At 40.3% G+C, this 27,005-nt stretch overlaps 1 protein-coding gene and 1 long non-coding RNA gene across 3 annotated transcripts in view; one reads left to right on the forward strand and one right to left on the reverse strand.

Moving 5' to 3' along the window:
* SMYD2 (SET and MYND domain containing 2) overlaps window positions 1–10,826 on the reverse strand; it is a 29,269-nt gene extending 18,443 nt beyond the window's left edge. The window contains exons 1-3 of one of the 2 annotated variants that reach the window (XM_085054831.1): window positions 10,645–10,826; window positions 7,929–7,992; window positions 963–1,073 (exon numbers count right to left, since the gene is read on the reverse strand). In XM_085054831.1, the coding sequence (XP_084910957.1) occupies window positions 963–1,073; window positions 7,929–7,992; window positions 10,645–10,826 (357 nt within the window). Of the gene's footprint in view, window positions 1–962; window positions 1,074–6,468; window positions 6,537–7,928; window positions 7,993–10,644 lie in introns of those variants that run through there. The other variant, XM_085054833.1, reaches the window with a different exon arrangement.
* On the forward strand, window positions 10,030–25,838 carry LOC146439234 (uncharacterized). The gene is made up of 4 exons (XR_014850708.1): window positions 10,030–10,092; window positions 10,323–11,308; window positions 14,658–14,724; window positions 25,582–25,838. It is a non-coding gene; the product is annotated as an uncharacterized LOC146439234 (long non-coding RNA).
* Window positions 25,839–27,005: the final 1,167 nt, after the last annotated feature.

Raw genomic sequence — 27,005 nt, forward strand, 5'->3', positions numbered from 1 at the left:
CTCCCTACATACAGTATCCAGGTTGCCCTTGTCACATAAGCAGACCTCAATCACACAAATATGCTTCAAAGAGGATTTGTTTTTGCAGAGAGAGTTTAGAGCTCTGCAAAGATACACAGCATAATAACCTTGAAACTCGTGAATCCCATCCCCTCCCTGTAAGCACTTGTGTTATCCTCAGTATCCATATAGCTAGGGAACACTGACATGGAGGTTGACATTGCAGTCTTCTTTCCTTACTCATAATATTCTTTACTTACTCATAATATTCTTTTTCTCCAAACACCAAAGGTCTGAAATTTCTCTCTCAAACTCTGCTTTTCACCAGCTAACTCACAACCATAAATGCTTATATCTGAATACCTCAGAGATATTTTTGACTCACAAATGTACTGGGAGTTATATGCTACATAATGCCATGCAACTGCAGCTGAAAAATACTACCACAGGCAACTGCTTCATAAAGGTATCAGTGCCTGCAGCCACATAACACTAGAAGCATTCCCAGGAATTTAAGCCCAAATATCAAATCTCATTCTTCTTTTCATCAGTGTTGCCTTGGTGCTTGCCCACACATGTAACCAAGAGCTCAAATCTACCAGAACAGAGGCTGAAACACCAACATGAACCTATCAATAAACATTTCCAGGCTCTGCTCAGCAGTACTTTGGCCATAGGTTATAGCTACACAGCTAAAGACTTCACTAGCCTTTTGCTAGCTTTCCACAAAAGTCTCCAGCCGGACTATGGTGGCCCTGACCGTGCTGCAGTGGTCTGATGGTCAGTTCATTCAGCTGCTCGTGCGCTGTGCTATACCTGTCTGTGCAGAAGAAACTAGTGTGTGTTTGTGTGCGTATTTGTGTGTGCTTGCAGGCACAGCTACTCTCGGTCAATTTTCACATTCCTGCCTTCCCTGGCACCCAGAGCAGGAGCAAACCTCCCAAGCTTAGCCTCCTGCTCACCTGTTTGGCAATGATTCGTGCTGTTAGCCTCACAGTTTCTGAAGGATGCCAGTTCTCTCCAAAAGCGCACATGGAGGCACACTCCAGCTTGTGCATTGGCCAGTCTTCCTTCTGAAAACATAGAAAAATATAATTAAAAAAAAAAAAAAAGTTGGAGATAAACTTATGAAAAAGGGGATGAAGCAAGTGTGGCCAGATCCTAGAGGTCAAGGGAAATGTGTTTCCTTTAAAAACTAAGATGACGCTCACTAAATCTGAACAAAAGCTTGAGTCACATTTAAGGGGTACAGCTATCCTGCTTTTTTCAAACAAATCCACAAGGGATGAGCTGAGGTCAGAACATCTTCATTCACTCAGTGGAAAAAAAGTATTAAATGACAAAGAAGCAAACAGACAACATGATTTATAAATCACCAGTTCTTATTGTTCAGATCAAGCATGTGAGGACACAGCAGGTCTGAGCTTGATGGCTTTATTGGATTCATTTCCATTTAATACTTTGGCCCCTCATTATGAGGTGACCCTGGTGTTATCAGGAGTAATGTGTCTGAAGTCAGTGGATTCACAATCACTAAGAATTGTTTGACTGTAAGGTCAAATCCAAACATCTTGATGGAATTATCAGATTTTCGCCTTAAATGTTGAAAAATAAAAGTGCAGCTAGACAATGAAAACACACTAATGTAGACAAACATTTCAGTTAAATGCATAGCATATAGTTTAGTTAATGTATAGCATATTCCTAACTCAACATAAGTAACACTTGGAGTGATGGCACAAGGCACTGGCTTTTTTCACTCTCTAAGTTTCACCCAAAACCACAGAACCTTCCAAAGAATAGCACAAAATCACCCATTAACAATCCGCACTAGCACAGGCTGTCGTCAGATTGCATCAAATTTCATTTTATTTATTCATTCAAATGTGGAAATATTCAAGCACTGCACAGTTATTCATTGCTATATCTCATCCCAAACACACCTTTATGGCACTATGTTAGAACATCTATAGTGTTTTGTCTGCATAGGGAGCATCAAGTTTTGCTTTCATACCAGATTCAAACTGGTGGAAAACAGTAGCAGAGGAATAAACTCACAACAAATCCCACAAATATGTAAGTGAAAACTTTGAAATTTTAGCACCCTGCAGAATGTTTTTGAAACCCCTTACTGTGATTCACCTCATACTGCAGACCCTGTGTTGGCCCACTCCCCCAAATTTATAAAAATAGTTTAAAAAACCCAACAATATGGCCCATCACAGTGACTGAGTGTCAGGAACAGAAGAAATCATTTCCCTCAGCTGCCTAACCACTAAAGGCAAGAGCCATTTGAGGCACTAGAGAGACACACTGGGGGCTGTCTAAAGCATCTACACAGGACTGGTAGATACAATACAGATCTACTGGGAGATGGATTTCTTGTAGGAACTACAGCTGTAGGCTACATACAACAACCCAAAACAGTCGGGGGAATCAGGATCCTCAGTACCTCCTGCTTTGGCTGGTTAACTTATTTACAGGTTTTGAAGATCAAAACAAAAGTTGAGATAACTAATTTCAGAATTACTACACCAAAAATTCTTTCATTGAAAACAATTATTTTAATTGCTCTGGGTATGGACAGCTTTAGGAGGTTATGTTCCTAGGAAAACAAAGGTCAGCATCTGCCCCAGCCTTGGGTAGGATTTGAAGCAGTGCAACACTGCAAGGGTATTCAAACCCTCACAATGTCAACTTCCTTGTCCTTGACATCTCAGTATTGTATTTCCAAAAAAACCTACATACAAGGCTGCTTGAAATAAGCTCCGGTGTAAATATTCTAAGAGGATGTGGCAATACAGACCAGAACCAAAATAGTATATTACACTGTAATCATGTCATGTGAAATTACACTCTCTACTCTCCTACAGCTGTCACACTACGAAATAAACCCCCAGAGAGACCCATTTCCTACATATGCCCCAAAACCTTTTCTGGAAAACTCCTGACAGTGTTTGCTTAGGAATCCACAGGCTAAAGGCTAAAAAGAGACACAGGGAAATCTCATCTCTCACCTCTTCTTGTTTACCCAGGACACCCACTAACTTTTGCATGATTGTTGGGTGTTCAAAAAGTGAAGGCACTGAACCTGAAGCTTTGCAGGACTCTCATCCATACAAACCCATTAAATAAACAAGAGAAATTACCTGATAAAACAAAAAATCAAAATGCAAAATCATGTGCCTGTCTCAAAGCAGTGTTTTTAAAAAATCCATTTGCCCCTTTATTCTTTACACATCGTTAATTAAAATCTTTCCCCAGGCAGAATCATACTGAGTTATATGAACTGGTAGGGAGGTTAAAGGGACAAGATACGGCTGAATTGTGCAAAATGAGATAAAAGCCTGAAACACCATGAAAAAAAGAGAGTTCTGATGACTGAGTAATACCTGGGATAGAAACACCATGACAGCAGCTTTCCCTGAGATCACAGCAGGACTGTGTTTTGCATTCTTTTCCACATTTTCCTCCAAGTAGTTTGAATTACAATACTAGCATTGTTCTAGCTGAATCCCTCATGCTACATTAATTATATTTTCTTCCTATTTTCATTACATCCACAGTATTTTTCCCTTCATTTATGAGTGACAACATTTTTGGAAGGGAAATTCTTTAAAGCTTATGTTTTTTACATCAAAGCATTTTTACACTCTTCTTCACCAAATTCTTCAAAAAGACACTGCTGTCCAGGACAGCTGGATTTATTCCCAGAACCCTGTCTTATAGCTCACCATAGGAGAAAAACAACAAATAACAAAATATAATACTAAAAAAAAAAAGACTCAAGTGCAAACAAATGTCCTTGTACGTCCTTTCTCACATGGACTTTTTCAATACTATATAAAAACTCTGTCCTGTTTCACTCAATTAAAAAGAAACACACAAAAATACCAGGCAGAACTGATAGGCAAGCCAATGCAGGGGTTAAGCTCACTTCTTCAAAATCTTAAGGCCCAATTGTGATCAAATGGCATCCAACTTTTCAACTGAATTTCAGTGAGGCAACTTCTGATGTCTGATATTTAATTGGTAAAGTTCTCTGATACAGCATTTCAACAAGCAGCAAAGATAAAAGTTTTATATACCTTCACAGCCATCCTTCCCTATCATCATTTACCAAATGCTGGGCTATAGAGGGTATTTGACTTACATAGGTTAACATTCATCATGCTTACAGAAGATATTTATAAAAAAAATACATTGAGAAATTTTTTGTTTGGGGGACAGACACCCAACAAAACCTTATAGTGTCAAAATCCTTTTGTGCAGTATCATTACAGCAAAAAATTTTGTATTTTTTCTACAGCTCACCAAAGAGGAGCTGGCAATTTCTACAAGGTCCCATTTAAAACACACCTGCTTAATGCTAATTACAGGTCTCCAACTATATTTTTGATGCTTACTAGATGGTTAAAAATACCTTATTTTTAAAATTTCACTTATTTAAAATTTCACTTATTCTAGCAATATCAACTACAGCAACCTTTAACATGACATGTTTAGAAAAACCCATAAATGGTTTGTTCAAAATACTTTTTAAATGCTGAAAGTCATGACAAAAACACCTCTTTCTGCACGCTGGCTAGCTGATCTCCACTCTGTCTGGGATAAAGATAGCCATGTGCAATAACAGCAAGAGGAGTTCCAGTAGCTGGTTCAAGTTCACCAGTCCCACAATTGCAACCACGTAACCCTCTTAAAAATTTTTTCTTTGGGATGTTTTAGCCCCTAATTTCTGAGGAAAAAAAATGAGCACAGGTCTCCTGCTGCTTGACTAAAATTATTATAATTTAAGAAGTCAAGACCTGAACAGGTGCAGATGGGGGCTGAAAGCCACTACTATAATAACAGGCCTGTGCTCCAAGGAGGCTATACAGTGGAGAGTGGGATGGTGTAAATCTGCTGGAAATCACAATCCCTTTTAAAAGAAGAACTGGATTACAGCTTGGGAAAAGAAAGACTCAGCAAACACAGACTAGATTCAACACACAAAACATTAAAAGCAGCATGGACAGGCAGCAAAGGTAACTTCCACTTTCATATGCCCTGCATCCAAAGCTGTCCACACCTACGCAAACATCCAGCTTAATACAAGCCAAATTTGCAATTATCTATCTTAAAAGCAAGATAAGAGACCAAAATAGGAATACTAGGGAACTATGCCAAAGCCAGTATGTGTGCATGTGTATGTGTATAGATCCACCTCTCCCCACAACGAGCAAGAATTCCTATGAATTGTGGTACATGAAGTCTTTAAGTAAGAAAAGAGCAAGCTCAAAGGCTTTGGGTTTTTATCCCAGTATGCCTCATATGGCTAACATTTGTCTAAATGAATTATATGGAGTAACCAGACATTAACCAACATATGAAATCACACCATACCCTTCTTGGCTACACATAATTTTTAGCTGAACTGAGCAAAAAAATTCATGGATTTACAGAGAAAATTAAATTAAAAAATAAAAATGAAATGAACAATACCATGGCAACGCACAAGTACAGCCCTGCCCTTTTATCACTGTCCCATGAAGTCTCACATCCATGGAGGCAAAAGGGACACATTTCCTGTACATTCCAGTGTTACAAATTCAATATCAAGGCACAGATGTCCTTTTTGGCTTTGACAAAGAATTGCTGAACTGCTGAAAAGTGCCTTTGAAGACGACAGGGATGAAGATGCAGACTGTCTGTGTAGCACGTACAGTCAGTGGAGACTGGTTTCTAGAGAATATTATGCTTGAAGGTAACTTTGAAAGAATGTCAAAGAATTCAATCTCAGCAACATTCATAAATTTCATCAGATTGACTCAGAAGGGCCCAAAAGATGGAAGACAGTGTTATATCAACTAAGGAATCAAAAGCAATATATATATCACCAGTAAGAGTGAAGGGCTAGTACCTGTGTACATCATACTATGATTTAGACATCAACAAAATCTAAAAACGGCCTTTATATCTAAAGCATCATACCACACACCAAGAGGTAGAGAAGATTTTAATTCACTAACTTATAAGACAGACAGCCTTTTGCTGTGCATCAGCTTTAGTAAACTTAATGACACTCAGTTTGAGCAGTTCAGGGGTTTTTTCCTAGGAATGCGTCCCTCTAGAGAAAGACCATTCTGACCACTAAAAACAAACAAAAAAAAAATCTAGAAAAAGCAATACATGTATGTACAAAACTTTACCAGGGAGGAAAAAAATAAAGAAAGAAATCAACCCCCCCTTGTTTGCAAATATAAAAGTATAAACTTTTGTCACAGCTGGAATTCAGGACACTAAGGGAGGCTGCTTGGTGGTAAAAGCAAAGGACCATGAATAAGAAGAAATAAGTTCTATTTCCACCATAATATCTACATACAATTTTTCCTAGCACAATATTAGTAAGCTTTCCTACTTCATGAAATCTTGTTCACCTGCTTCATAAACAATTGTGAATTTTATACAGTAAGAGAAGAAACTCACAGTCTCAGATAAAAGCTGCTAAACAGCTGCTTTGTTCGAGGATATCCTTCCCTCCTCTAGTTAAAAGCCTATAAGAAATAATGTCACATGGAAACATTTCTTAGAAACAAGCATTTTTCATTAATGAATCATGGGTTTTTCTCTCCACTGTCTTTAAAACTCATCCAGATTCCTCTCAAGACCCTTAATGATGCTCATACAGTAAGCTTTCACTTTGGAAATTCTACAAACTATTGCAAATTTTGTAAAAAAGTTATTTCTATTAAGTCTTTTGAGTCCCCCTGGTTCCTCAAAACAAAAAGGCTATTTGATTCACCCACAATTCACTAAGATTCTGTGGGAAAACAGGAAGTTGGAGAAGTAATAGAAGGAAAACTGAGGAGAGGTCAGGCTTCTCTGGAAACTTGTGGAACAGGAGAATAAGACACATCGTTGAAATAAAAGTGACAGCCATATCCAAAGTGGCTGGGAACTGAACAGCACAACCCAAAACATCTCTGTCCAGGTAATGACAACAGAGATTACTTGTCATGTACTCATGCACCCAACAGCATGTTAGCACGTAGGAAAAAGTTTGGATTATTTATAGCTAACACATAGTTGCACGCCAGGCCTTGGGTGACTCAAATCCATCGTAAGTTTTGTTCCATACTCTGTGCCCAGCACCACAGACCTTGCATAGCTTACATTATTCAACCAGCAATCCAGTTGAGTTCTTCCACACAGAAACTGGATCATTCCTCTGTATCAAGCTGAGGGCCCATAAAGGCTAGATTCTAGTTCTGGCTTTTTTTTTTTTTTTTTTTTTAAGGTGTGATTCTAATTTGAATTAAAAATGGAGTTAAAACAGCATGCAAATATTTTGGATGTTTTGCATTTAGTGTATGCTTATACTCTACTTCCTGGGGCCTATAAAAAACAAAGTACACAAAAAGAATAAAAGTTGCCACAGTGAGTAAGTTAGGGAGAAAGCATAGTAGGCTTCAAACAGTTATGGCTACCATCAACTGTAGTACTCTCAATACTTTAAATACTTGCAAAAATAAAAAAAAAAATCCTTAAAAACCTCTCTTAAGATGGCTATTTAGTGTTTTGATTTTTTCCATTAGATGCAGGATCTTTTACCAGTTTAGCGAGATAATGTTAAATTATCTGTTTTGTCCTTAAAGGAAGAAGTAATACAGGCATAATTATTGGGCTGAAAGGCAGCTCTAATCAAAGTCTCAGTGGTACCAAGGCCTGAAGCTACTGATCTTGAAAGACTCACGCAGACCATGTCGAAATCCTGTAATTGTCCAGAGCATAACTCCATGGTCAGCATCTGTGGGATGCTGGAACTGACTGGACTGCTATTAACCATAGGCAGAATTAGAGCATATTGATGCCACACAAACAAAAACTGGAGTCCTGCAACCCCTGCCCTCCTTCCCCCCCCATCCTCACAAATTGCATTACCATACCTGACATTCCACATTGCAGTAAAAGGCCTGTTTGCATCTTCCACACTTGGACAATCCTTCTTTCCTTAAAAAGAAAACAGAAGTTACTCCTTTCTAGGAACCTGAATGAAATAAAATTATACGCTGAATAACTTTTTAAACAGTTTTTTGCATTTCACTATGAAAACTGTATTTCCTTCAGCATACTGCAGCTACAGATTGAACCACATCTTTGAACAGTAGACACTATTTGTATTTGTTTAGACTTTCAAAAGCAAGTTTTTCCAAACAACTCTGTTTATGCAAAAGCACTATGCTTTCCTGATAAATTGCTGGGCTTGGAAACATGTTCCTCTCTGCTATTTGACAGACAGCATCATTTTTTGCCACATTATGATGCATGATGAGCCATGGTTTTTGTGTTTTCAAAAATTTAAAACTGCTCTGTGTACCTGTTCACTAGTATTAACCCTCTGCTTCTGCTCTGCCCATTCTACTACTTCTCTGGTTATAGAAAGCATGACCTTTATTGAGTAAGTGTCTCCAAATGCCAAGCAAAAATATTGTATTATTAAATATACTGTTTTATCTCCTGTCACCTCAGAGCCCCTTACTCTCTCACTCTGTCTGCCCTGATATCTGCGTATTCTGAACAGACCTAAGGCTCACACTCTCCTTTTTTATATTTGTATATACCCCAACACAGGGAACTGCCACGAGGAAGGTCCTTTTCTGCTTTAAAGTGCATGTGTTGCAGTAGATCCCACCAAAAATAGAACATGTGTTACCCAACAAGTGACATTTTGGTATGACAGCAATAGGGATCTCTCAGCAGTACTGACTACTTTTAAAATGTCTGCACACCCTCCCTGGTGAGGGAAGCAAAAAAAAAAGAAAATTGCCTTAAACTGAGATAAGCTCACTGAAGTAAATCAAAGGTTAGGGTCTTTATTCGATGTGATAGCATACAACATTTTGGTAGCCATTGGCATTCAGAGCCCATAAAACACAGCAAGTCTGGCATCCTCTGATTGTATCTGCAAAGCACTCAAGGTGCAACATGACCGAGCCAGGCTAACATCACGACTCCTCTCGCTGACATTACAACCGCGTATTTAAAGTAACAACCACTATCTCATGCAAATACAATGTTACAGCCTCATTTTGCCCACGTTACCATAAAAGTTTTCATGACAACTTTGCAAAGTTTCCCTTCCCTGGGCCAGGGCTGAGCCCACAACCTTCCTAGTAGGGCTCTTCAAAAGTTCAGCAAGCACAGTTCGGAATCCAGGACATGCCAGTTCAGTGCTAATGCAACAGTCACAGACACAGAACACATGTCTGAGCACTGGCAGATCACGTTACATCACTGAGACATCATTCCTCTTAGTGGCACTTCATCACCCTGGTGTGAAATAAGTTTCAGATTACCCCACTAACTGCTGTCCTGCTGCAGTCAGTATGTTCCGTGATCACTGTGCTCTTCCAGAGCTCCAAAGGAGAAGCCTGCATGGATAACAAGCAGCTGCTCCTGAAGATAACTAAAAGCAATTCCATGAGATAACTATTATCCTTACAGCATTACTTCGTATCAGTGAAGTATGGAAGTATTTCTTGGTCCTTTGGCAGACAAATCTGAATGTGCTAAACAAAACCAGACAGTTTCTTTGGCACAAGAAAAATTTTGGATAGGTACAAAAGTTAAAACCCAAAAACAACACCTCAACTCAAACCTCAGAGGCTGGGGAAAGCCACTGGTGTAAAGGACGAGAGGAAAATCATCTCAGCTGTATCCTTCTTGAAACTGATGGGACTCCCTTCATCAGCTTCACTAGGAACTATATATAGGAATCAAGTTAACAAGTCATAGATGTAGATAAGGTAATGAGGAAAGAAAAAGGATGTAGGGATAAAAATAGCACAATTCCAACAGTTGTTTTCCTTTACTGAGGCAACTACTAACATGTGCTCTGAGTTATAACCAGGTAAGCACTTAATTCCTCAGTAAGCTGTCAGAAGCCACAAAACTACTACACACTCTAAAAATGTGTGGGGTATGACATGCCAGAGTGTCATATCCATGCTGGATTTTCTAACCCTAATATGCTCTTTTTTTTTTCCCCTGCAGCAGCTCATAGTGAGAGGCTTGAGGCAAACACTGGAATCCCTCCCCTGTGTCACCCAGGTGAGGAGGGAGCTGCAGAAGTCCCAGCAAACTCAAACCCTCGCATCCCGGAGCACGCAGGAGCAGGCAGCACTCCAGCCCCGATGTTCCCAGCCTTGCCACAAACAGCTTCTTGCGCTGCCTGTGCTCTGCCCCAGTAAAAGTAGTCTGCAGACTGAGGCTTCAGACAGAGGTAATATACAGATATTGCTGTCTATTTCATTATCGAGATATACATATCTCATTCTTAGGTATTCCATTAGCACGATGGGAATGAGAAGTGTGAATCAGGCGATTGAAGACCCATTCTCCCTTACTGAACCTCCATTAAAGCCAGTGAACACTGAGTTATTACAAAACTAGACGGATCAATGAAACTTCCTGCGCCAGGATGGCTACCACGTGTCTACGTAACCACCAGAGCACGTGAAGAGCAGAACTTTTTTTTTTTTTTAATTCCCCTCTCTCTTTCCTGAGCTGCTGAGCACGGAAAACCAGGTGTGAGTTTAAACTTCCCCGCTGCCGCGGAACCACGAGCCGAGAAGGAGGAGGGGGAAGCCGCCCGGGCCCTACCTGGCGAAGCAGCAGTCGCAGTGGCTGCCGCGCTCGCTGACGGTCAGCACGGCGGCGTAGGCCGGGCAGCTGAACAGCAGCTCCCCCACGGCGAAGCGCCGCCGCGCCCGCAGCCCCCGGCCCTTGCCGGGGCTGGCGAACCTCTCCAGGCCGCCCAGCTGCGCCTCCGCCTCCGAGCGCATCGCGGCTGGGCCAGGGCAGGTGCGGGAGCGGGGCTGCCGGGCGGGCTCGGGGCGCTGCCCTCCCGGCCGCGCACGCCTGCACTCGGGCTCCCGGGGCCGCCGCGCAGCGCCGCCCGCCCGCCGCGGGAAGCGCCTCCTCCGGGCGGTACGGGCCTGCCGGCGGCTGCGCACCGGGAGCACGCCGGGCCCTGGGTAACGCGGCCGCCGCAGCTCCGGCCGCCCGGCCCCGCAGCCTGCCCGGCCCCGCAGCCTGCCCGGCCCCGCAGCCTGCGGAGCGCGGCCCGCTCCGGGCTGCGCCTGCCCACGCCAACCTGGGCGCCGTGAAGCATCCCCGAGAGTCAGCCCGATCCTGGGCAGCCAGGATCCCGGGAAGGTGCTCTCCCGCTGAGCTCACAGCCCTCTCGGTAACACTAGCACCTAATACGGTTCCCAGGGAAGTCAGCGAAGCGAGTCCTGTTCATTCGAGGAAAGGGACAGCTGAGGTGATTTTGCTCTCTTCCTTCACACCGGTGGCTTTTTCCAGCCTGTAAGATTTGCGTTGAGCTGTTTTTGTTTTTAGGGTTTTTTTAAAACTTTTGTGCCTAACCACAAATTTTCTTGTGCCAAAGAAACCGTCTGGTTTTATTTTATCACATTCAGACGATTTCTGTCTGCCAAAGGACCAATAAATACTTCCCTGCTCCATTGCTATGCAGTAATAATATGAAGATCATCGTTATCTCCTGGAATAGATTTAAAATCTCTTCAGGAGCAGCTGCTTGTTATCCATGCAGGCTTCTCCTTTGGAGCTCTGGAGGAGCACAGGGATCAAGGGATATACCGACTGCGGCAGGACAGCAGTTAGTGGGGTAATCTGAAACTTAGTTTCACACCAGGGCGATGAAGTGCCACTGAGAAGAGCACTAAGGTGTCCCAGATCAAGAAGGCGCCTCAGTCGTGAGGAGGTTTGTGGTTCAGGACACAGGGGGCTCAGGTGATGGGTCAGCAGGGCAGGAAGAGAACGTGGCAAGCCCAGTCTGTCCCTGCAGGTTCACTGACAGCCCCAGGCACAGTCAGGGGTGAGCCAGGTCCCAGGGCCCTGTCTGGGGCAGCAGGAGACAAGGTGGGCTGGGAGTCCCTAGGGAAGCTGAACAGGGAGATGAAGATCCTCAGGGCCCTAACAATGCTCTATTCCATGTAACTAATTTGTATTCAGTTGTATACCTTTACCTTCTCTGATATTCTTCTCTGTCATAATACTATAAAATTATTGGATCCACTGCAAAAATAAAGCATCTTTCTGGACTGACACTATTTGAATTAGTTAAAACATCACTGTTTTTACAAGGAAAGACTGAGCAATGAAAATTGGGCCAGTCCTTGAAAAATATGCCATCACCCTCAACAACTGAGCTAGATATTAATCATGACCAGCTGTAGACCTGCACAGTTGGAATTAGGGTATCCAGTTAAAATAATAAAAGCAGACTGTAACTGACTAACCAAGTACCTCATCTAGTGCATGAGTACTACCATTTACATCCCAGCTCAGTGTAGATTGAGGATGTCAAGTTCAGTGGTCTGGACTCTTAATTATAGACATTTCTATACCTAAGTATATTTAAAAATAGTGATTGATAATGTATTCACATTAAGAATGGATTAACATTTACTTGCAACCTGCCCTTATGATCAATCCAGTTTGATTAATTTATAGATCCATTATAGTTAGACAAATAGAGTCACAGTTCCTAAGTCCATCTACTCTGTCTTCTTAGACTGTAAAAGTTATTGAATACCTTGAACTAATTCCTACTCAAAGTAGAGCGAAACTTTTAGGAAATTTCCAGTCTTGATCTTAAAATGTCCTTAATAAATGGTTTTACAAAAAAGACCTAGTAAACACATATACTTTATTTCTACCTTTAAAATGTCCAGTTGTCTTTTCAGCTACTGGATCTTGTTATGACATTATAAACTGTTTTGAAGCATTCTCAGCTTTTTTTCTCTTTACATCAGTAAAAGGAAATGTTTCATCATTTGCCTATGAAATCTGAAAACAGCACAACATACTCCAGTAATGAAACCTGGTCATACTGAAATCAGTGACAAATTCCTACATTCTTTCGTGAAGTCAGCATTTAGTTTGTGTTTCAAATGACATTGTGTCCAAACAAAAGAAGTCTAACAACTCATGTCTAACAATTCAATGATCTTGGAGGTCTTTCCCAACCTTAATGATTCTATAGTGTGCATTCTCACGTCACTTCTAAACAATACATTGTGCTGTGTCATAGGCTTTTCTAAGATCGTGTGGGTTCACTGATGAGAAGCTTGTGAGAAAGTGTCTTTAGGGGGGAACCAGCTGGAATGATGGCAAATGTTACCACACTTCTGTTTCACATTATCACCCTTGTAAAACAGCTGACAATTTGATTATGCCTCAGGTAATGAGGAAGAATTCAAATTTCAGTAGGTCTCTTTTTTAATAAAGAGTCATTTAGTTTTAAAAACAAAAATAATAATTTACTAAATAGGCGTTATTCCACCCTGAAAAATATTGCTTTCCAAGAGATAATGCATGGATTTATTCACAAGAGTGAAATTCAACACCGGCCTGCAGTCCCATTCAAACCCTCCAGGAGAAATTCAACCAGCTGCCTGCTTAGCTTTTAGCTTCCTTTGGATGTTTTCAAAAATAAAACTGGTTTGATAAGTTATTTATGAAAACAGTTTGGTAACTACTTTGTTAGGTTATTTATCCCATCCCCCGTTTTCTGTATTTATACAAAACCTGTAAATAAAACATATTCTTTTGGATCTCCATATTTGATCTGTGTTTTCATACCATGTTCATCAGAAAATCTGAATGTGGGTTTTTATGAATCAGTATGAATGCCTAAATAAATAATGGTTTATTGCAAAACACAGACTTGCTAATCAATTTATGAGGACTCTCAAGGCTTTAGCCATATCAATATGCATGCAAAGGCTGAATGAACAGTCAACACCAGGGAGTTTTCTGCAACCAGAAAAAGACTGGAGTGCTCTCACTCCCCACTGCTCCCAAGATGAGTGGAGGAGTCTGTGCCCATAGAACATGTTGAGGGCCTGGCAGGATTGGGTGATAAAATACTGTGCTAAATTATACCTTACATCTGCAGAGACTTGTACTTCTCATCTCTTCTGTCTTTTTTTAACTTCCGTTGTGTCTGTTTTAAATATGAAAGATGATGGCTCATGAAAGAGTGTGAAGTAGGGTATAGGTTTAAGAAAGTCACAGAACAAAGTGTTGTGCCTGCTCTTTGAATTTCTTAAAATTAAGGAGTCTTTAGAAGCCGAGCTGTTCACCTTCACTCACAACCTTGGAGCCGCTCTATGGAAAACCTTGTGTGTTTGACAGGAAAAGATCCATCTCTGTTAGTCACTTTTCGTTAGGCTTAATCACTTAATCTTCCAGAAACGGTACCGCCGAACCGCAGCCTGCACTCTCCAGGAACGGCTGCATGCCCTGTGCCCAGAGCTGTCTTTTTGTGTTACGTGTCACTGCAGACTTTAGCCAGAAAGGTCCTGAACTTGGAAAGGGAGCAGGGAGTCACTCGCTAAGACACAGGGCCCCGAGCGAACTGGAGGGTGAGCTAGGAATAAACAATAAAATCAGCTACAGGGTAGGTACAAGAAACAATCCTAGACCAGCAGCCTACGGGGAGAGAAAGGACAAAGGAAATGGGATATAACCTTTTCTATATTTAATTCAATTTTTTTCAGAGAGATCTGGTTTACTAACCTTGTCTTTTTTTTATCCTTTGTTTTTTCTTTTTTTTTTTTCCCTGAACCTGTTGGTATCATCAGCTGTTTTCAGCTTACTGGTACGGGTACTGACAACAGGGGCAGCTGGAAGTACATCCCACAGTGCAGTGTAAGTAACAAAAAGCTCAGCATAAGCTGGTTTAATAGGTTTCGTGGGTAGATTCCATGGTTTGTCCTAAACTCTTCCCTTCTGTTGCTATGCAGCTGTTTCTGGTATCTTTACAATTTACAGGTAGTTTGGGTTCAGATTTGCACCTTTTCAGCAGGCGAGTACAATTACATATTACTCATTTTGAATCAGAGATTAGGTGTGAAGGTAAATTTCAGCAGGAGCTGGGACATACTGCCTTTCAAAGAGGAAAAGTGCACTTAATCACTTTTAGGAAATAACCTGAAAGGTGGCAGTTCAGGGATGGCAGTGAGTTCAGAATTCAGTGGGGGCTGCAAGGATGGTGTGTCACCCGTGCATCTCCTAGGCCCAGCTCCCAGCCCTGGAGGGGCTTGACATTCAGAATCTGTCCTTGTGTTATCTTCTACATCTGTGCCGCTGATTGTTGACATGTTGACAGTGTTGACATTGCCCTGTGCTGAAACACAGACAAAAATACTCTAGAGATGCCATGGTTCATGGTTCTGTTGATAGTCAGAACTTTGTTCCCAACCAGAGAGGACAGTGGAAGTGAAGAAATGGGCGACCCTAAAGAGATGTTGGACTCTTCTCTTTAGCAACGTTGTTATAGTGAAAGACCCAGAGATCTAGAAAGATATTCCTAATTTTATTTTTCATGAAGGGAACAAACTCTTCACTGCCTTCACCTATCAGGTGCATCCTACAGTTTTATCAGTATTAACATCGTTATTGCAAGTGCTGACCTAGAAGAAGTAAAGACTCAAGTTTCTGCCTAATATATGGAAGTGATTAAACATATTGTAATCCACTCATTTGAAGTTTACAAGCATTTTTAGTATGTCATTATAAAAAGCCTGTACACGTATTTCCAAAGACAAAAAGTGACAGCAGCACAAATGTGGTTTCAGGAACATATCATGATGACAGAGCTGGATGACTGTGGGGAACAGGCAAGGGCAGCGGTTAGGTGTGAATGTGACACTCAACACTCAGATGCTTGCAGTTCACAATTTGCTTTTATCAGAATCAGCAACCTCATAACTGCCTTTCTGTGTTAACTCCAGCCTGCCCCTGGCAGACCTGCATTAACCTTTGCTTATGGAGCCACGGCAGGACTCAAGCAAATAAAAAAACATATTATGTCAGATTCTCCACTGGTGTAAATCAGCATTTCTCCACTGACTTTGAAGGAGTGGCACCTGCTTGCTCAAGTTGAGGATCTTACCCAGTGCTACTGTAGCATCATTAAGTTGTCACATTCTTCCCCTGCCTCTCCTTTTGTTGTCTAGCTGCAACTTTTCTGAGTTGAAGACTAGAGAAGGGTCTTTGATCCTCTGATAACTCCTTGAGGCTCCCTAGGATAATTGGCCAGGACACTTTCTGAGTTATCCAGGGTCATTTTATCTGCCCTTTTACTTGGAGAGAGGTTACAAGCAAGAGAAAAATCTTGGAGCCTTCACAGATGCAGACGACCTACATGAGTGCTGCTGTGTGTAGTAGGTCAGGCACCCCTCCTGACATGAGGGACACCCCATTGCCACCAGGCTGTATTTAACCTATCCTGCTACTGATGTGGAAACAGAAACCCTTCAGGGTGACCTGGGCCCTAAGACTGCCTCCCTCTTTTTTCTGAGCACGCTGGGTGGGGGTGCTGAAAAAGGAAAGTGTGTGAGCTGCATTTCTGCTGATGGAGGTATTTACTCACTGTAATCAAGCAATCTCTCCATAGTCTCTAAAATTCTCATGGTAAGGCATTTTCTTTAGTTCTAACAATGAGTTTTGCAACTATTCTTTAAACCTCTGGGGTTTTGTTCAGCCTCGTGAAACATGATCACTGAAAATGTGTGGCATTTCAGTAGCCACACCAATGCTGTATAAAGATGTAACATCACATCAATGTACATATTGGTTACTTTTCTATTTGTTTTTGCAAAGATTGCATTAGCAGTACAATCAACACTAATTTATATTTAACTCAGCAACAAAAATGCTCGAGTGCCATGCCTAAGACTGACCCTTTCCCAGCTGTGCTAAAAATATCCATATTCAGTGATGACTTCCCAGAGTTAAAACATTTGTGAGATTTGTGCTTAATAAGAGCATTGTTCTGCTAGGGGGTATTTCACTGAGGCAGTACAATTTTTTTTTTTTTTTAAATCAGAATGCTTTGCAAAATTAAATCAAATGCCTTACAAATGTCTCAGTATATCACACTGAGGCAGTTACCTTTTCAACCAAATTTGTAATCTAATCAGGTTTGTCTGACAAGACCTGTTTTCCATAAAACCATGCTGACTGGCATTAATTACTTCCTGTCCTTTCATTCTTTATCAGTTGAATCGCATATTCTATGATTTTGCCCCCCCACCCCTCTCCCCCCCACCTTCTCTCCAGTTTGATGTTAGGTTAGCTGGCTTATATTTACCAAGGTCATCATGTTCGTCCTTGTTGAATACTGGCAAAACATCAGTCTTCTTCCAGTCTTCTGGAATTTCTGTGTAATTTCAAGAGCCATTAAAAATTAACGTGTGGAAGGAGGAATCTCCTCCACCAACTATTTGAGACTCCTCAGGTGCAAGCTATCTGGGCCTGATGAATTACAGGTTTTTATCACAAGTAGATATTTAATATCCTATTTGGTTACTAATGGACTGAAAAAGGCTTTGGCTGCCCGATATGATACTGCTGTTATCCTGCTTTTTCCAAATCAAAGAGAGACATATTTATTGAATATGGCTTTCTTCATTATTAATGATTCTGTCACCTTCATCTTGTTCCCAGCAAATTCCATTGCTGGGATTTCTTCTGTGTAAATGTAGTTCACATACTCTTTTATTTCTTGTCTTTTTTTTCCCCTTGCTGGACATTCAAGTATCTTAAGCTTCGATTTCCTGTGTGTCATAATTTACCTTTTTTTTCTCCTTTTGCTGCAGACCCCTATTCCTCTTTCTAATCTCTTCCCCAACAAAATGAAGTAATGGCAGATAGGAGAGAGAACTATAACTAATATTGTGCTTACCTTCTTGCCTTACTGTCCTGGTTTAACTTTATGAATGATTTGGCTGCACCCAGTGCTCTAAAAAGTATTGAGTGGAAGGATTCTGGAAACCAAAGAGCCTTCTTTAAGTACACCAGCTTCCTCTTACAGGGTATGATTCCCTGTTGACTGAGGAGCCCATATTTCAGCAGGCTTATTCATGTCCACATGGTTCGTGTTTTCTCTGTCAACCACCTCTTCTGCTTTTCATTCTCTGTCTGCTTTTCTACATGGACAGAAGCAGAGGAGACACAGATTTTGCTTAGAGAAGAGCCACCATCCATCATCAGATGACAGGCACTTCTACCTCTTGAAAGATGAAACCTGCTCCAGCAGAGTACTAAATATTTGTAAGGAACACTGTGCTGAGAGGTATCAAACCACCAGCAGCTGGAAGGCTTATATATGTGTTTATACAGAAATGTGGTCCTCTCCCAGCTTTGCATTAGGTACCAGACTGCATTTGAAAATTAAACCAAATGTAGAATACTTTTATTACAATCAGTGACTTTGGGAATTCTCATTACTTGCAACAATTTTTTTGGTGGTCATTTAGCTTGTGTGGCAGCCGCTAAGTGGATGGGAGAAAAAATAATGTAGTCAAAGCCTGGGAGTTTTGCTCTGGGCCTGAGTCTTTGTCCCATGAAGAGTGCTCCTAATTTGTGGTGTTTGCTCAATGTATTTGGAATAAAGTGTCCCTGAAGCTGCAGCCCCTGTGGTGCTGATTCCACTGAGCAGAATTCTGTGAGCTCAGGGATGCAGCACAGGGAATGCTTGAAGGGCTGAACATTGCCACAGAGATAAAAAAGGGAGATAATACGGTGCAGTCTTGTCCATAGTGCCTTTGGGAATGCTTTCAGGAGGAAACCATCTGTCACACGTGGCCATTGCACTCTTTTGGGGATGTCTTGGAATGATCCAGAACAGAGACAGAGAGTAAGTGTGAACTGATCAGGGATTTCAGGTATTCTGCACTGTGGAGATCTCACTGTGAAAGTATTTTAGATACAGACAAGTACATTTTAGATAAATGCTTCTCCCTTGTCCATTGTCAGTGCATATTAACTTTCAGAGTTAAGAGAATGGCAAGAGCAATAATAACAATAATAATAATAATAATAATAATAATAATAACAATAGTGATAAAACTAAAGGAATTCTTATCTTCAAGTGTGACTGCCTTGCAGGTTTATATCACTGACAAGCCTCTCAATGGGGTGAGAAAGAAAGGCTGTGTGGGACTGGGAGTTGTCAGACTCCATAGATGCAGTTGGAGCACCTGGACTGCAGAGGGTGAATGAACTTCAGGGCTCAAGTGTGTAGACAGACTAGTATAGCAGATAGGATTGACCAAGTGGAAAAGCAAATGTTCTTAAGACAACAGTTTGGAAAATCCCAATGTATAAGATAGAAAATGAGGCTATTCAGCAACTGATCTGGATTTTTTCAAACACTAGAAAACTAGGAACAGAAACCAGTATTCCCAAAGATTATTATGACAGTTTTTCTCCAGTGCTAGAAGAGGAGTAGGAATTCTCCATACTTCAAAAATATCTTAAGGAACAAAAGAAAGACAGAGAACAGAAGATTCATTAAGATTACAGTGTTGAGAGTTGAAAACTGTGTTCAGCTGGACAATAGTACCAATTTCAGCAAACACACTCACAATGAGAATGAGACTCCACTGCTCAAGCAGTCTGAGAAACAGTGTTGAAATCACAGCTCCTCAGCTCCAAACATCTTCAGAGAAAATCTACAGGGACAAAACTTTCTTAAAGATGGAAAAGAAAAAAAATGAGTCAATTCAAAGCTGCTTCTCAAGGGAGTTATGTAAAAAAAAGAAATGTTCTGAAATATATGCAGAAACCAGATGAATTGAAACAATCATGAAAGCAGTAAGACATAATATTGTCGTCTCAGGAATGAAATAAAGATCTGATAATAAAAATGAGTGGATACACAATCCACATTAACATTTGGGAGTTTGAACTTATCCCTTTTTATGACATCTGATGATGCTTTGGAAGGTTTTGAATTTTGATTCATGTATTCAGAGACCTTTTTACACCATCAAAGGCATTCTTATGAACAAAATAAGCTCTCAATGAGTCAAAACTAACACAAAATTGTTGTTTAAAAAATTAAGTTAATCAACTCAAGGAGCATTGATGTTGTGGGTCCTTTTTAAAGACAATCTCATTTTATCAAAAATTTCTGGGGTCCCTCTTCTTCAAGCCATAAAAACTGGCAAGGGTACTCCTTGTGTCAAGAATCAGTGACTAAAAATATTTGTCTCAAATTGATATGCTAAAGCTTGCTACATTGCTTGTGCTTCCATCTCCTGCATCCTTGAGATCAAAACATGGTCTTTCTGTGAAATTCATGGCAGAGAAAAAATAATGGACCACATGACCTTCATTGGTTCAATTACCTTAAATTTTAGTCTTCTATACATTTCTTTATATACCCAGCATTTGCCTTCATAGATGTGGAATTACCTATTTTGGTCACTAACTCTGTACATGCAGAAAGTGAGTAATGAAACCTATTTCTCAGACAACACCTGTTTAGTCACTGTAATTTTAATTGCTCATCATAAGGCCATATGGAAATTCTTGTTTTCTTCTCCCCTCTGAACAATGCATGTGAAGACAATTTCATGTCTGGAGCCATGACCATGACAAGCAGGGACAAGTGAATCCAGTGTTGTTATAACACAGTTAACTAAGTGACCTTTTGAATCAAAAGCTCTATTTAAATTGCTGTCAGTTCTCCAGTCCATTTTGGATTAATTTGGCCTCTAATTATTGGCGCAAACAATAGTCTGAGCTATCTTTCCGTAGTGGATTATCACCTTCAGATTATAATGGTATCAGATCAGCCTTGAAGTACCTGCTGTCTTTATGTCCATTGACAAATATTAAGCAGCCAAAATCATGAAGATACTTGAATCAACACCCAAGAAAACAGCCACTTTATTCCAGAAAGACTGATAGTAAGAATTACATTATAATTTCAGGATTGTGATGTGCCAAACACTTCCTGAAGACTTTTTTCAAGGAGCTAAATTAACCCTTTCACTACTTACTTCACCTTTTAACATAAAGTCCTGAGAGGACATTTGCAAAGAAAGGTTTCTATAAGTGTTTATAGTTTGGGCTTTGCTTCAAAATTATATTAAAAAGAAGGTTGAAAGCTCATTTTCCCCCCTCTTTCACACTAGTGTTGTTTCATTGGCCTAATTAATTTGAAAATGCAGCTGTAAATTTATATTTGTCTGGCTTTGACAGTTTGATTACTAATTTACTTAGCTTCCTATCCAAAAGACAAATAATGCTTTTGCCACACATGGGAATATAAAATGCCTAAAATCATGGAGTTGTAAGAAATACACCTTGTAATGTATATCTCCATATACATTTTGTTAAAGGAAAACAAAAAGAGGGAAAGGGCCTGTTATAAGACAGGCCTTTTATGAAAAGTTCTAGATAACATAATTGGAATAGAAACAAGGGGGTCCTATAGAAATGTAACGGAACACTATAAAATTACTCTAAAACCTATGGAGCATTACATCTTTTATATGAAGGTTTTTGAGCCATTGTATAGAATTTAATAGAAGAGGTATCTGAGCTATAGGATGGTAGGAGGAAAAAAAAAAAGCTGTAGAAAGCGTATCGTTTTGTGTTAAATTCCACAGGAGTTTTCCATAAGGGCTGGGCTGTTTCTGAGTGTATCCTGTGCGTGTTTCTTCTCTCTCTACTCCTGCGGCGAGCTGAACTTTGGTTTTAGTCTGCAGCACATTCTGAATGCACGAGTAGCCTTTTGTGGGGAAAAAAGAAGATAGTTCTCTGTCTCATTAATCTGCAGATTCATGTGGAAGTCTATGCTGTCTTAAACTTTATTGGCAGGTCACCATGCAGCTGCATGAGCCATTGTGTTTGAGTTCTAAATGGGGACGTACAATAGGCACTGTACCTTCTGGTGTAAAACGTACACAGGAAATCACATACCACTACCATCAGCAACTGAGGTTTTGTGTTATTTCAATGGACTGAGGGCCCTTTTTTAGTGCACCAGGGAGCTAAGAAAGTGTACATAAAGGACAGCATAACAGCATCCTTGCCGGACTTGGTAGAAATGAGAAAAACTACTTTTTTTTTGTTGGTGTTGGTGTTGATGATATCTTAGGCAGGTTGATTATGTATGAGCCACAAACACAAGATCAGCTGTATTATGTTAAAAGTATTACTTTTAAAAAGACAAACAGGTAAGATATTGACAATTCTCCATTGTTTCTACCACAAAATTCAAAACAGAATTTGGGAAGATTGCTGCTGAAGCCAAGATGACAGGAATTGGAAATGACAAAAGGGTCTGAGTTCTTCCAAATTTAGGAAGGAGAAAAAAGTGTCAAAACAGTAATAAACCACAACCAGGTCAACAGGTCCATCCACATGAGAAAACCGACATTTAACAGAAAGGCCTCTGAAACTTCTGAAGAACAGAAGATTGGTAGAAAAGCATTTTTATGACAAATAAAATGTGCCTTCCTGTCAGGGAGGAAGGGTGTTGCAGGGTGCTTGAGAAATGGAAAAAAAAAAATGCCATTAAACCCCAATATGAATAAAGATCAGGTGAGAGAGGATGTCACCCTGTGGCCTTTGGAACTGTATTTCTGCTGCCTCCTGAAATTATGTTTTCCTGAAACAAAGGAACAGTGTTATGGAAAAGTGGGTGCCAGATACTTTAGGAAAATGAGACACAGTGAAGCGGATAAAAGAGACAAAGACAATAGCAATCATATGCAATAAAGTGAAGGCAGCTGAGGTCTGAGACAAAGGTGAATATTCTGAGCCAGCAAGATGACTGAAGCAGGGGAAGGAAGGAGGGAAAGGTGATTCACAATAACATTTGAAAGACATTGGCTTGAATATTTATCAATGTCACAGCAACTTAGCTTGGCAGCCTTAGTGGCTGACTTTGTTCCCTCAGCGGTTTCCCACCCTTAAGATGACAAACAGGAATGTGGTTCGAAGTACAGCTCTTAATGTGAGATGAATGCAACAGTTCTGAGGCCCACATGCCAATTACACAGGCACTGGTATGCCATTTTATAGCTTTCCTATAGACATAGCTGAGGTTTTCACTCATATCAATATCCAACAGTATGGATTCAGGAATGCTGTACATTTCCAGAGGTGTGGAGGTAACATACAGTATGACATGCAGAAACTTCTGTGCATTTCTTCAACTACCTCACTTGCTCTGACTCTATTCAAATTACAGCATAGGTCCTATGACCTGGTCAATGACTATGCTACAACTTTAGTTTAGAAATAACTAAAATAATTTTGAAGTGATTAATCCACCTGATTTTTGATGGATACAAAAGTACTCCAGTAATTAATTTTTTTTTGGCTGATAGCAAAGGTCTAATTTATAGTGCTTTTGCAAGAGTTACTTCTGCATACACACAATGGTATTCTGAAGTGACTGATTCCTGAAGGGTAAGATGCAGGGATTATTAAGTATCTTAGAGAAGTACCTAATCAATACATTTTGGAGCTCCACTCAATGCTCTATCTCAGCTTAATCAAAGCTAAAACTGCAGCCCAACTCTTTATCTATCTATCTTATCAGGTAAGGACAGAGAAAAGGTCATGCTACAAAAAAGACAGAAAAAGGACCATGTCTGCCCTTGGTGGCATTGGTAAAAGTGGAGTTAACTCCAAATGTCATACAGCTGTAACCAAGGGCAGAATTTGGCTATTTGTTTTGAATCAGTGCTATCAATAAAAGTCTGCCAAAAATAACCAACTGGTAAATATTAATTTAAACAGAAAAATTGGAAGTCAGTTGCACACTGAGTTGCAACATGGGGCCATTCCATGCTGGCAGTAAGAGGATAATGATGCAAAGTGCCAAAAAATACCTGGAAAGCATTACTTCTGTGTGACATCCAATAAAGACGCTGCACACACCCCTACATTTTTCAGCAATTAAATATCTGAAAATGAAAGTGCTCTCTTTCCCCAATTCCCCAACAGCAATGGCCAAACTACAGCCCAGCAATGCTGCAATAGAAGTTTTTCAGGGTGGCCCCTCTGCACAACAGCTGTTTCTCAGTCTGATAGTAGCATCTCCAACCAGCTGCTTCAGTTTGCTTCTGGCTGTCACTGCTATAGGTTAATAGGAACAGAGGCAAGAGAAGGGCCTAGGCCAGCATAAAGCAGAAATAACAAAATTTTCTGCCAAAAGGGAGTGTGGGATAAGAACTTTAATGGGCAAGCAAACAAAGAATCAGACTGAAGCCTGAGGCGCTTCAGTGTGTTGGCAATAGACACACAGTCCTGGAACAAGTGCAGCCCAGAGTCTCAATTTGAAATGACTGTGGGGCCTCTGTGCCAAAAAAGTTTGGCTCTGCATATGCATGTGTGCATGTATATCTATATCCCCACACCAAATATGTAGTTGTGATAATCATGTAGTAAATTACAGAGCCATATGATGAACTGCATGTGCCTTTGACCACCTCACCTGCCCCCTGCCAGCTAATCCATCTCTATTTGGATTTCCTCTGTCATTATAAACCAAGGCTTTAATCCTGCAAACACTTATGTGTATACTTAACTTTAAGCACTGGAACAGTCCAGTTGAAAACAAGTTTGGCTGGGTGTAATTTCAGCTTCGGCTCTACGTGTGATCATAATCCTGCCTTCTACATTCAATGGCAGCAGTTTGGGCTTGTGATTTCTTTAAGCTGGTAGGACAACACCTCTGGCACTTACTGCTGTTTTGGTGTATGCTGTGGATAAACCCGTATAATTCCACTGGCCTCAGTAGTGTTACACCAATTTACACCACCTGAGAATCTGTCCTGTTGAGAAGGGAAAGTCATGAGGATTACCAGACCTAATCTACAGATCTATACTAGGTCAATATCAGTCCAAGCATAAAACAAGGGCAGGGTGCAAGTATCAGATTTTTTATCCACACAAGATTGGGCGTGCAGGCTGAGATCTATCCACCCACCCTCGTTTCATGAATGTAAGGAAGGTCTTGCAGAGCTTCTGCCACCTGCTCTCTTGTAGCTTCAGCTCCAGATTTTCTCTCTGTCCCCTTCCATAAAATGTGCAGAAAACAAAGAGAAAGGCAGCAGAGGAGAAATGTAATTTTATACTGCAAAATAACATTCATAAGTCACACAAACACTAAACCCTACGAATAATGGATCTGTCCTTCAGGGACAGTCCTTTCCGTGTCATTGTCTGGTACTTATGTTGTTGTTCATCTAACTAATTACTGCTTTGAAAGGTATAGTCCTGCTGTCATGCCTAGATTAGCAGCAAGTGTTTGGCCAGCTACTTTCTTGTCACAGTTGATAATTATTTAATGAGTTCTGTTCTTCCCTAGGAAAGCAAGATTGGGATAGAATTGGACTTATTTTATCACAGTAGCATTGCTGCGCCTGTTGGCAGGTTTGACAGGAACAGTGCTGGATTTCAGCAAAACAGAAGAAGAAGAATTTCCATAAGTAGTTCCTGAATCAGTTGGAAGCAATAGGGAAATTAATAGTAATGAGTGAATCTCAATAGATACTTACTCATTACTGTGTTAGCTGCCAGTCCTTTCCCACAACTGTAACGGTGCTGGAAGCTGGGGGATGCTCTTAGCTAAAAGAAGAGCCATCCTAAGCTTGTACAATATGTGGCTGAAATGGGAAACCTAACTTCAGATCTCCAGATTTCTCCATCTGCACGGGGCCACTGAAGTCCTCTTTTTTTTTTTTTTTTAAGTGGACATCTATTGATAAATAAAGGAGTGTCATCAACAGGACCACATGGATTCAGATCCTTCAGATTACCTGTCTAAAAGAACATTCAGAGCAGGTAAAGGAACTGTGCTGAGATCAGGTTAGAACAGCACAGTCAAAGCCTTATTGTGCATGTAACTACCTGCTGCAGTGGGGTGTGTTTTAAAAACTCTGTGGTACCTGTGCCCAGTTATTTTCCCTGCCTGTCAGAAACTTTTCAGAAATAAATGGAAAACTATATGGAAAATGATAACTCCTTGAAATCTGATTACACGATTTCAATAAAGAAAAATGTAAAAAAATACCTGATCAAATTAAAGATGTTACATTTTTATTTTAATTTCAAAACATATTTTAACTCAAACACTGTAAAATTTTTCAAGTCAAAGCAAAGCATCTGGGCCAATCTTAATTACTTTTTCTCTGTTAGAACTTCCCTTCAAGGAAAAATTGGAATGAAATTTTATTCTATTTCAGAATAGGGACAATGTCAAAAAGGTAGAATTTCCAACAAAATGGGAACTAGTTTCTGCTTGCATTTACTGTTTCCTCTCACAATGAATTGTGTTTTTCTTCCCAAATCTTACAAAATTTCTAATTCCTCAAGGCCTTAAAGCATGGGGATTTTTTTTAAGGTTACAGATTAATTGTGAGCTTGAGTGCAGTCCATTCCTTTATCCCTCTCTCTCTCCAAAACAAGATTGACCTGGGTATCTATGAGAACAAAGACAGGATTTTTCTGTCTCTTGATTTCCCTGGAAATGGCACTGAATCCTCAACTAACCAGACAATGCCATGATGTCCTACACTGCAGTGCCTTCTATATGGTCACATCACTCAGGACAGCAGCGGTAGCCAGACAGGGAGAGGCTGGTTTGTCTGAAATAAATGACCTGAGGACTGCTGGTCTCAGCAAACTGCTCCTGTAAACAGCAGGAGCAAGTGAACTCTGAAAACATAAGAATTTCTTGTTAAGCAAGCATCCCCAGTAATGTTAATAAATAAAAATAACTTATTCGAAGTATACAAAATGGATGCCTGCCTTTTAAAAAAAATCCAATATTTTTAATATTAACTTTAATATTTTTCCAAGCAAGATGGCTCCTTAGCCATCATATTTTCCAAATTTTCTCACATGTTTTCCATTGCTTTTTTAAAACACAGATCTTTTGTTTAAAACAGTCTAATCCTAAATTTACGAAAGTCAGTGAGGAATTCCTATGTTGACTCCAGTGGCTTTTGTATCATGTCAGAAGTATGGAAGGCAGTTGCTTTCTCCTCATATCTTCATCGTAAGTTCTGTAAAATGTATCCTGAGATGGAAAACAGAGATTTTTCCAGGAAAGCAAATGCAAGTGCAATAAGTGATAAGCATATATAGGCTGAAAGGAGATTAAAATATTTATA

The sequence above is a fragment of the Lichenostomus cassidix genome, chromosome 3 (genome assembly GCF_008360975.1).
Source record: "Lichenostomus cassidix isolate B80296 chromosome 3, HeHo_3.0, whole genome shotgun sequence".
NCBI lineage: Eukaryota > Metazoa > Chordata > Aves > Passeriformes > Meliphagidae > Lichenostomus > Lichenostomus cassidix.